Source organism: Pangasianodon hypophthalmus, chromosome 8, assembly GCF_027358585.1.
Source record: "Pangasianodon hypophthalmus isolate fPanHyp1 chromosome 8, fPanHyp1.pri, whole genome shotgun sequence".
In the NCBI taxonomy this organism is placed as follows: Eukaryota; Metazoa; Chordata; class Actinopteri; order Siluriformes; family Pangasiidae; genus Pangasianodon; species Pangasianodon hypophthalmus.
In genome coordinates this window covers 4730861-4741802 of record NC_069717.1, presented here as the reverse complement: position 1 = coordinate 4741802, position 10942 = coordinate 4730861, and the positions used below count along the sequence as shown (strand labels likewise).

General features: G+C 37.5%; 1 protein-coding gene across 2 annotated transcripts in view; it reads right to left on the bottom strand.

Moving 5' to 3' along the window:
* Positions 1–492: 492 nt before the first annotated feature.
* elk1 (ETS transcription factor ELK1) overlaps positions 493–10942 on the bottom strand; it is a 33534-nt gene continuing 23084 nt past the window's right edge. For both annotated transcript variants that reach the window (XM_034306665.2, XM_026927951.3), the window contains one exon: positions 493–9306. In XM_034306665.2, coding sequence (XP_034162556.2) covers positions 9208–9306 — 99 coding nt within the window. In that variant the 3' untranslated portion in view covers positions 493–9207. The remainder of the gene's footprint in view (positions 9307–10942) is intronic.

Sequence of the window (10942 nt, the reverse complement as noted above, 5' to 3'; positions counted from 1 at the left end):
CACCCAAAAGACGTTGTCTCTGGAAGTTTTTCGTAACCGTCACCACTTGTTTGCTCATAAGGGATCTAAATCTACCTCTGGATTTCTGTACAGCTGTTGTGTGACATTGTCTGTTGTTAAAAGTGTTATACAAATACAATAAAACTGAAGTGAACTAAACATTTAACGTGCTAATATTTGCATACATAGCCACACTAGTGTTAACTAAAATGGAATGCTAACTAGCAGGAACTACGCAACTACGTAGCATGCTAAATAATGGACATTGGATTAGCCTTATTTGAGCTGATAAAGTATTGGAACGACCCCTGAAGATGGCAACAAGGATTCTCCATGTGGAAAGGTGCAATGTTGGATGTCCAAGTTGAGCTGCTGAACAGTCACACTCACTTCACTCAAGTCCACTTGGGGATGAACGAGAGGTTTTTTTTTTTTTGTTTTTTTTTTGTAGAATTGTAGGATCTCACACATACTTAAGAAACAGCAACAACATAAAGAACAAAATAGCATTTTATTTATTTTTTTTATATATATATTTGCTCCATATTTCTTTAGAAAACATGATTAATATCTATAACACACACATAAACCAAGTAGAATGTGCAGATTAAAAATAATCTCGTCTCTTTCCAGTAAATATAATATCATATTTGGACAGTTCTGAAAAATAAAGGCCCCTTGGTCCCTTTTTATAAATAAACTCCCAGAGAGAAGGTCTCATCTGGGAAAGGGAGGCCAAGAAATAGATCTGAAATCCACGTCCCACACTCAGTCAGGACTAGAACTACAGAAAATTCAGACACTTGCTTTTTTTTTTTTAAACACAAAGACATCCCAGCACATTATTCAATACTAAACCATATAATAGCGGAACAGTTTAAAGAGAAAAATCAACTTCAGAGACACACCTGACTACAGCAGAAAGTACTGGATGCTTCAGGAACTTTTAAAAGACAATTCTTTTTTTTTTTTTTTTTTTTTTTTTTTTTTTATAAAAGTCTTTAACAGTTTTGAGCCACCCACAATTCGATTCTGATACCTCAGAAAAAAACCTTTAAAACGCCAAGCAATATCCAAAAGCAAAGACGTTTACGCTTATCCTCGCCTAAGAACATCGATCAGCAGTAACTTCTCACAACAAATGGCAAAATTTGAGTTCATATGAATCTTTGCTGGTATTTAAATTGGATACGAACAACCTGACTCTTTCATTTCCACAAAAAAACGGTCCCAGACCTGCAGGACTGCCTGTTTCAACGTTTACATCAATTGTTCAATAAATGGCTTTTTGTAAGTATATGTGTGTGTGTGTGTGTGTGTGTGTGTGTGTGTGTGTATGTGTATAGAACACGTGCGCCCACTTGCATAAAAGTTGAAATTACTACAACATTAAGCGCATGCTGGTAACAACTTTGCACAATTAAAACTTGCACAAGTACAATTTCAGCACAATTTTGGTTCAGGTAAAATAAAATAAAAAAATGGGGAAAATCATCCTATAATAGATTAACATTCTTTTTTTTTTTTTTTTTTTTTTTTTAAAGATGTACAATTCAAACCATACAATCAGATTAGAAAATTCTTCTATCTCTTTTGAAAAAACAATAACTGATATAATCATGGAACTTGAACCTAATAATAACAGTAAAGTGCTGATTTGATGTTTCATCAGTAAAGACCATCCCAGTTTTTTTAACTCAATATTAAGGCCTGGTTCCTTTAACGTGGTGCTCAAGGGTACAACAATAAGTACTTAAACAGTCATCATAGCTTCAAGATGTACAGCATTGATTGCATTAGTTTTAGCTACAGGATCTCCGACCTTGCCCATGGAGAAACATCTTCAATGAAGAGTTGAGCTCCAACCCTAATTCACCACCACCTGCTCTGCTGATGTATAATCAGTCATGATCATTTACTTCATTTGGCTGATGCTTTTATCCAATCATTTACAACTGAGACAAGATACAACTGATTTAAGTGTCTTTGATTTGAACTCACAACCTTCCAATCCGTAGCCCAATGTCTAAACCACGGAGTTCCCACTACCCTCATTGTGTGATCGTTCCTCTTTAGCAGCTTCTGTATTTGCCTCTGAACTTTGTATAGCTGGAAGAGCTGGAAGTGGATCAGCTCACTCGGCTGGAAAAAATGTGATCAGCTCACTCAGCTGAACAAAATGTGATCAGATCGAACAGCTAGACAAACTCTGATCAGATCGAACAGCTGGACAAACTCTGATGAGATCGAACAGCTGGACAAACTCTGATGAGATCGAACAGCTAGACAAACTCTGATCAGATCGAACAGCTGGACAAACTCTGATCAGATCGAACAGCTGGACAAACTCTGATCAGATCGAACAGCTGGACAAACTCTGATGAGATCGAACAGCTGGACAAACTCTGATCAGATCGAACAGCTAGACAAACTCTGATCAGATCGAACAGCTGGACAAACTCTGATCAGATCGAACAGCTGGACAAACTCTGATCAGATCGAACAGCTAGACAAACTCTGATCAGATCGAACAGCTGGACAAACTCTGATCAGATCGAACAGCTGGACAAACTCTGATCAGATCGAACAGCTAGACAAACTCTGATCAGATCGAACAGCTGGACAAACTCTGATCAGATCGAACAGCTGGACAAACTCTGATGAGATCGAACAGCTGGACAAACTCTGATCAGATCGAACAGCTGGACAAACTCTGATGAGATCGAACAGCTAGACAAACTCTGATGAGATCGAACAGCTAGACAAACTCTGATGAGATCGAACAGCTAGACAAACTCTGATCAGATCGAACAGCTAGACAAACTCTGATGAGATCGAACAGCTAGACAAACTCTGATGAGATCGAACAGCTAGACAAACTCTGATGAGATCGAACAGCTAGACAAACTCTGATGAGATCGAACAGCTAGACAAACTCTGATCAGATCGAACAGCTAGACAAACTCTGATCAGATCGAACAGCTAGACAAACTCTGATCAGATCGAACAGCTGGACAAACTCTGATCAGATCGAACAGCTGGACAAACTCTGATCAGATCGAACAGCTAGACAAACTCTGATCAGATCGAACAGCTGGACAAACTCTGATGAGATCGAACAGCTGGACAAACTCTGATGAGATCGAACAGCTGGACAAACTCTGATCAGATCGAACAGCTAGACAAACTCTGATCAGATCGAACAGCTGGACAAACTCTGATCAGATCGAACAGCTGGACAAACTCTGATGAGATCGAACAGCTGGACAAACTCTGATCAGATCGAACAGCTAGACAAACTCTGATCAGATCGAACAGCTAGACAAACTCTGATGAGATCGAACAGCTAGACAAACTCTGATCAGATCGAACAGCTAGACAAACTCTGATGAGATCGAACAGCTAGACAAACTCTGATCAGATCGAACAGCTAGACAAACTCTGATCAGATCGAACAGCTAGACAAACTCTGATGAGATCGAACAGCTAGACAAACTCTGATCAGATCGAACAGCTAGACAAACTCTGATGAGATCGAACAGCTGGACAAAGACTGAGCAGCTAAACTGGCTGAACAAATTCTGAGCAGCTTCATCAGCTGGAGGTAATTTCATCGAATCAAAGTCTGAGCAGCTAAATTGGCTGGACGAAATCCGATCAGCTCAATCAGCTGGATAAAGTTTGGTCAGCTCAACTGTATGTATGATCAGCTGGACAAAATTTTAACAGCTCAAACAGATGGGCAAAGTTTGGTCAGCTGAACTGGGTGGACAAAGCTTTACCAATACAATAACGCTGAAAAAATCTGATCAGCTCGATCAGCTGGATGAAATCTGATCAGCTCAATCAGCTGGATGACATCTGATCTGATCAGCTGGACGAAGCTTAATCAGCTAAATCGACTGGACAAAGTTTAATCAGGTTGAATGACATCTGATCAGCTCAGTCAGCTGGATGTTTGATCAGCTTCAACAGCTGGATTATGTTTGATCAGCCTGAACAACTGGATGATGCGTGATCAGCCTGAACAGCTGGATAAACTGAGGTGATGAGCTTGATAAATCCAACAAGGTGTTTGATTAGCTGGAGCAGATGTAAATGATTAGGGTTGGAACTGAAGTCTTCAGAAATGTTGATCTTATGAGAACACATAGAGGCAGCTGGTTTAACACAAGCAACAGCAGTCGAAGTTGGCATTTACAAAGCTATAGCTGAATTTACAATTAGTCCTGAACAGCTCTGGTAACCTTTCCCAAGAAAATCTCACTGCTCTCTTTTTTTTCTTTTTTTTTTTTTTTTTAGAAACTAACTCCAGCCACCTAGAAGTTTCCTAATTAGGCCAAACGAATGCAAAACCCAGATGCTTCTATCACCTTCTGAAAAACTTTTCAAGAAAAGTTACAATCAGAAGCAAAATCATGCATAAGATATTTGTCAAATGGTGGAGATCTGACATGTACAGTCTTAACAGATTTATATATAAAAACAGGATAAATATAGTAAGCGATCATTATGACTTACACCACAATGGTAAGAAGTATGGCTTTTCTTCTTTACACCAAAGCGAATGATGAAAAGGCTAATTTTGGAGTATTGAGTACGCAGCATGTTGTCAGTGTATTGATCGGTGTTAATGGGTTCCATGTCTACTGATGGTTAAAGTGGCAGAACAACTCTTTGGAGAGCAGTCAAGTGTAAAAAGCTTAAGCGATTTAAAAACGAATGCAGTATTTTACAGACATGTGCAGAAACTAATCAGCATTAAAGCAAGTCCAGTCCTCTTCCTGGAATTCACATTCATTAATACCATAACGCATGACTTTGTGTAAATATACTGCACATCCTGCGTTCTGTCTGTCCTTCTTAAAATACTAAATGCATCACTCACCATCAGTCAGGACAAAAATAGTAATGATCACAGTGGCAAATCAAATATTGCAATCGTATTACTTGCCCGAATTACCTGTTATACACAAATGAACGAAGCGCCTCGATGGTGAAAAAGAAAAAAAAAAAAAATTATTATTTGTGTGAAATGGCTTTTATCACTCATCCTCATCAGTAAGAGTCTGGTAAAGGTATCAGTGTACACTTAAAGAACTACTTAAAAAATAAAAATAAATAATTAAAAATAAAAAAAAAAAAGGCAAAAAAAGCCAAAAGCTCGCTCATTATGGTTACCATTAATTTTCAGTCCAGAATAAAACAAAATACTCAAGATTCAACCCCAATTCAATGAACAATTTGAGTTTAGACTTAAGTGTAGAAACGAGATCCAGTCAGTTTTATAATCACATGCATAACCGTCTAATCCTGAAATCCGAATGTGATGTCATGCAAACCGAGGTGTGAATTCCCAACCTGCATCCAAGACATGGCTTCAGTACAAATCTGCTAGTGAGGTGTGTTGTGTTGTGTTGTGTTTCAGAAATGACATTTCTAACCCAGGACCATAAAACACAAACAGAAAAACACAGATATTCCAGAGGAGGTCAAAATCAACAGCACTTCCTCAACCCCTTATTCAAACAGTCAGAATTGTTACCATTAAATTACAAATACATGAAATCAAACACAGAGTTGTAAAAGAAAGCAAAATGATCATCAAACACACAAAGTGAAATAAGATGAAAAAAGAAGTTCTTGGTCTAATGCAAGGCTACTCACTTAGCGACCTGCTAATTAACTCAAGAGTCAGATTTGGCACTTGAGTATATTTTTACTGGCTTTTGATAGGTTTACACATCAGCTTTGGCCCAGGTTTTCTACATTGTTAACAAATTTATTTGACGTAGAAGCAGAAAATTAGCATGATGATTTTAAACCATCAATAACGCAACATAGCTAGCTGGATACTTATGAGCCTGACTTTACTGCTGTTATTAAACGAAAAAAAAAAAAAAATCATCAAACGCAGCACGTGCACACAGATGTGTGTTAATATGAATCATATGAATCACTGTGTGCATTTAAGAACGCCATTTAAACACGAAATTGGGTTTGTGTGTCTCGATAGGGTACTCAGCACTCCTACTGATACAGTGCACTTGTGCTTCAGTTCTCTAACTTCTTTGCACTTACAAAGGTGATTAAAATAGATTACTGAAAAATATATACATGGCGTGCCGTAACTCACACCTTAAGTACTGATTTATTTTCCGGACTGTAAGACACATACTGTGTGATAAATACTGTGAAAAAAACCTACGTATGTTTCTTCATTGAATAAGCGACGTTTTAACATTTCATTTGAACAAATTTCATTTGAACAATGGACTGTGCTGTGTTTTAGGGGAAATAAGGCAAATCTGTGATTTTGTTTAGTGTCTAAACTTCTATTTTGACATCAGAATTTCCAAAATGTTTCCTGTTTACGCAGGAAATAAGTGCCTCTAAATGTTCAGCTATGAGTTTAATGGTCGATCTACAATAACGGTCACCAAACTTTAACTATGTTTAATTTATAAATCACAAAATAAATCATCCTTATTCAATTCTGTACATTTCGCAACTTGAATTGTTCATGAAACAAACTGTGCATCTAAGCTTCTGACTTTCTCGCACATCCAGTTTGTACATTTCATTGCGGGAGGTTTAACAGTTTTTACTAAACTCAAAGTCACAACTCAAAGCTTTCTGCCCCTTCAGCTTTCCGAATCTGTCCACTTGGTCCACGTGCCTCAAAATGCTACAGCAGTGACGTGTTTCAGTCAATAGCTTTGTGATATAATCATTGCTTTGGCAGTGTAACCACTGATTTATACACGCAGCATGAAAGCTGTGATTCGTAAATCTGAATTTATAGCAGAGCACTGATCAAATCTGATTTGTCGTAGAGTTGTTGATTAATATTCAGCAGCTCTGATAGTAGTTCAGGCTGTAATTCAAACCACAGGTTTATATTAATGTGCTCGCTCTAATACGTTCTTTTTTTCTACAGTAAGACTCATCCAGAGAGACTTGTATGGCAGACAATGTACATAAACGAAGGCTAATAATAAACATATAAAACAATGTGTTATTTAACAGAGACAAACGTACAATCACTGATATTATGAAGGTTTGTGTAACGATATGTTTATTTAACATTAATGGAAGGAGTCTCCGGTGCAAGTGCTATGTAAAGATCAGTAAGTTTTCCATTACGGGACAGTTCTCAGGACGGAGTTTACGATTAGTGGTTTCTCGAGGAAAAAAAAAAAAAGAGAGAGACTGGTGAAAGAACTACTGTTAATAACTGGTAGTATGTAAGTGATAACAGGAACCAACTTGTCTCACAGACATTTCACAACATTAAGCGTAACTATAAATGGAGAGAAAGTATGAGTTTTTGTTCTTAATTAAAAAGTGCAATTGTTGATAAATCGCTGAGCGATAAAACACGTCAGGACATGCTGTTGTAGAAAAGTAAGAGTTATCTGCTTGGGGTCGAGCCACAAAGCACCGCTATTCCTTACATCATCCTGTAAATTACGATGTCATTGTTGCATTTCTTTATGATTCCGTCTGACAGAAATATCGCTGCATACACTTAGCAGCATTATAGTGTCTTACAGTCCGGGGAAAAAAAAACAAAAAAACTTTACCTGGTTTTACACGATGTAATTAAGTATTCGAAAAATGGGCTTGTGTGTGTAATCTGTGCGTTTGCACTAAGTGCGTTATGATTGCATGACACCTTCTCAAATAAGGAAAGGGAACAGCTTTTTCAATGAGCTGCAATTAAATCCAGAATGTCATTGTGCTTTTGTATGAAACAAAAAAAAAAAAAAACCGGCATCACACTTACTTGTCTGTCTCCACTTTCATGCTGAAAAAAGAAAAATAACACAGTTCACAGCTTGGAGGTGAGAATTGAGTTTCGTTTTAAAAATACTCAACTTTTCCCAATGAATCTGATTAAACACGCAGCAAAGAAATGTGGAGAGACACCCAACTCCGTTGAGGCAAGAAAAAAAATAAGAAGAGAGAATAACATTTATATCTTTGTAGAATAATGAAGAAAATCATTGTCAGTTATTATGTAACTCCAGTCACTGAGGATAGGCAGAGAGAGCTGATGTTTTGGTAGTGTGATGAATCCTGTAGCCCTTTTATGTGACAAATTTAGCAACAGACAGAGACAAAGCGAGAAACTCAGATTGAGAGAGAGAGAGAGAGAGAGAGAGAGAGAGATGTGCAGCACATACAGAGATGCTCATTAAATTCAGTACAAATTGCTGGTCTTTGGTCTCCTCTGGCATTTTTTTTTTTTTTCCCCTAATACCAACAACTGAAAAGGTTATTGAACATAAAAACTACAAACATTTCTACACAACACAGCTGACGAGAAAAAAGACCAACAAAAAACAAAAAAACATGAACGTTCAAAATGGAATGGGAGTAAATGATGAGAGGGAAAGAAACGACGTCGTAGCAAAAAGGAACATCGATACATTCTGCGTCATGACGAGGAGTTGATAATCGGCGGATCATGCGCTGTCTTCCCATTTCCCGTTTCCGCTTCTATAATTCCTACAGATGGCCTTTTCATTCCACGAGAATTAAATGCCTCTTTAGCAAAATAAATTCCATGTAGTCAGTCATGAAGAAAATCCACATTTTTTAAAATGTGTTTTCGGTTTTAATCTTAAAAAAAAAAAAAAAAAAAAACAGAAAAAAAGTCATGCTTTGCAAGTTCAGAAGTGGAAAAGAAGGAAGTGTGTCTTCACTGCCATCTGGCTGTCTTCTGATATATTTCAGCTTTACGTCTTTATTAACAAAATAAGAAATGAAGTCTGGAGAAACAAAGTCTGCTTCGTGATGCGTCGTCTCACAACAGGTGAGGAAAGAAGAGAGACCTCAAAAGGTGTATATTCCAAACATTTTAGCGAACTCCTTGAAAAAGAAACTAAAATATGCACCAAAATATCTACTCTGTTGAGACGACAAAAATAAATAACATACAGAACGGTAAGGATATGAAAGAATCAAGGGGAAGAAATGAACTTGAGTGGAACTTGGTCTATAAAATGGCACCTTTTAGTCTGAGGCTGAAAGATAGAGGTTCCCGTTTCAGCCAATCACACAGCCAGCCTGAGGGTGTAATCCAATCCTGCTCGCCTGCCATTGGACCAGACGCTCAGCTGACCACCAATCAGGACTCGCTGTGCAGAGTGCTGGCTGTGTGTTACCTGTCGTCTCGAGGGCCAGGGAGGGCCGGGACGTCTACGGTTTCTGAGGGCCCGGGGACAGGACGACAGGAGTAGACAGTCCGTCCACGCTCAGCGCTGGGATGTGGATCTGATTACTCCCGTTAGAGGGGAACTGTTACAACAACAAGGACAAATTAACTGCTGTAGTTCACTGTGATGTGATCGTGACTGTGCTGCACACACTTCACAGCGAGAACTCGCACAATCGCTGACACAATCAATGATACGCACATTAACAAGTATCACTCAAACTCTGTTTTTATCAATAGTTTGTGTTATTGTTTGTTTCTTCCAAGTGTAATTCCAGCCTGGGTGTTAGAAAGATGCTATATAAATTAAACATCATATTATTATTATTACTATTATTATTATTATTATTATTATAAGTAGCAGTAGTATTAATTTATTACTGAATAAATTGTCTGAGGAGTGAGAACATTCTTTTCATTTTAGATATGATTTTTATGATTTTAAACCCGTCTGATGTTTCTTAACAAACAGTGAAATAAGACCAAAAAAAAATGTATTCAGTAATACTACTGCTAATAATAATAATAATAATAATAATAATAATAATAACATGATGTTTAATTTATATAGCGTCTTTCTTACACCCAGGCTGGAAGTACACTTGGAAGAAACAAACAATAACACAGACTAATGATAAAAGCAGAGTTTGAGAGACACTTGTTAATGTGTGTATCAGTGATTGTGTCAGTGATTGTGCGAGTTCTCACTGTGAAGTTTCGCATTTTTTTTTTTGCAAAACAATGTGGAAACGTTTTTATTTACTTTTTAATCTCATCTTGGTTAGCATCCTGCAGAGACCATGATGGTTAAGGAGCAAGCTGCACAAATGCAGAGGTAAAAGCTAGAGATGGCACGATACCACTTTTCCTTTCTGACACTGATACCGAAACTCTGCGTATCAGCCGATATCCGATATTTTTCCTTCAACCTGATTTTATTTATTAATGTATTTATTTATTTATTTATTTTAAACTGAAGCACTTAGAGGAACAAAAACACAGTTAAAAACTCTGGTTATATAAAAACACAGCTTTCACACAAAAATTACAATAATAAATATAATAAATTGTCTTTATATGTAAACATTTACAATTCCAAAAACAAATCCAATTCCAATCTTTTCAATTTGTTGATCCAGGATTGGATCAAATTTATTCTTTTTTTTCTTCACTATCTGCCCCACCAATTTTTTTGCTGGATTTTCCTGGGAACTGGATCGGTGCCATCTCTAGTAAAAACAGTCAGTCTGAATAAAGATGCCTAAAATCTTGCTAGCTAAGTGTGATTTCCTCACACAGAGAAGGCTGGATGGCTGGAAGCTGTCAGAATACCTATTCTGTCCAGTTTATAATCAGACATCGGCTGGCCGTGATGCTCCTGTGCCATACTCCCAATGAAATCTTTAAATCTTTCATTTTTATGGGTAGCCAGACTTTAACCTGGTTGAGATACGTGTAGAAGAGAAACACACCCATTCTGCAGATTTCAGAATTACATATAGTAGAAAAGATGCAGTCAAACCTTGTGAAGGGTTTTCCCAGCCCACTACACACGAGCTATGAGGTGTTACCCCAGATAGCGATAAGAGAGAATTCTAAATTAAAGAAATTTGCTGCATCACTACTTCATGTATGTGGACTACATGTAAGGAATAACACACAACAGACCGTGTGTTTATGCGAAAATAATCCGTGTCTGGCCTGGAGTGTGTTATCCTG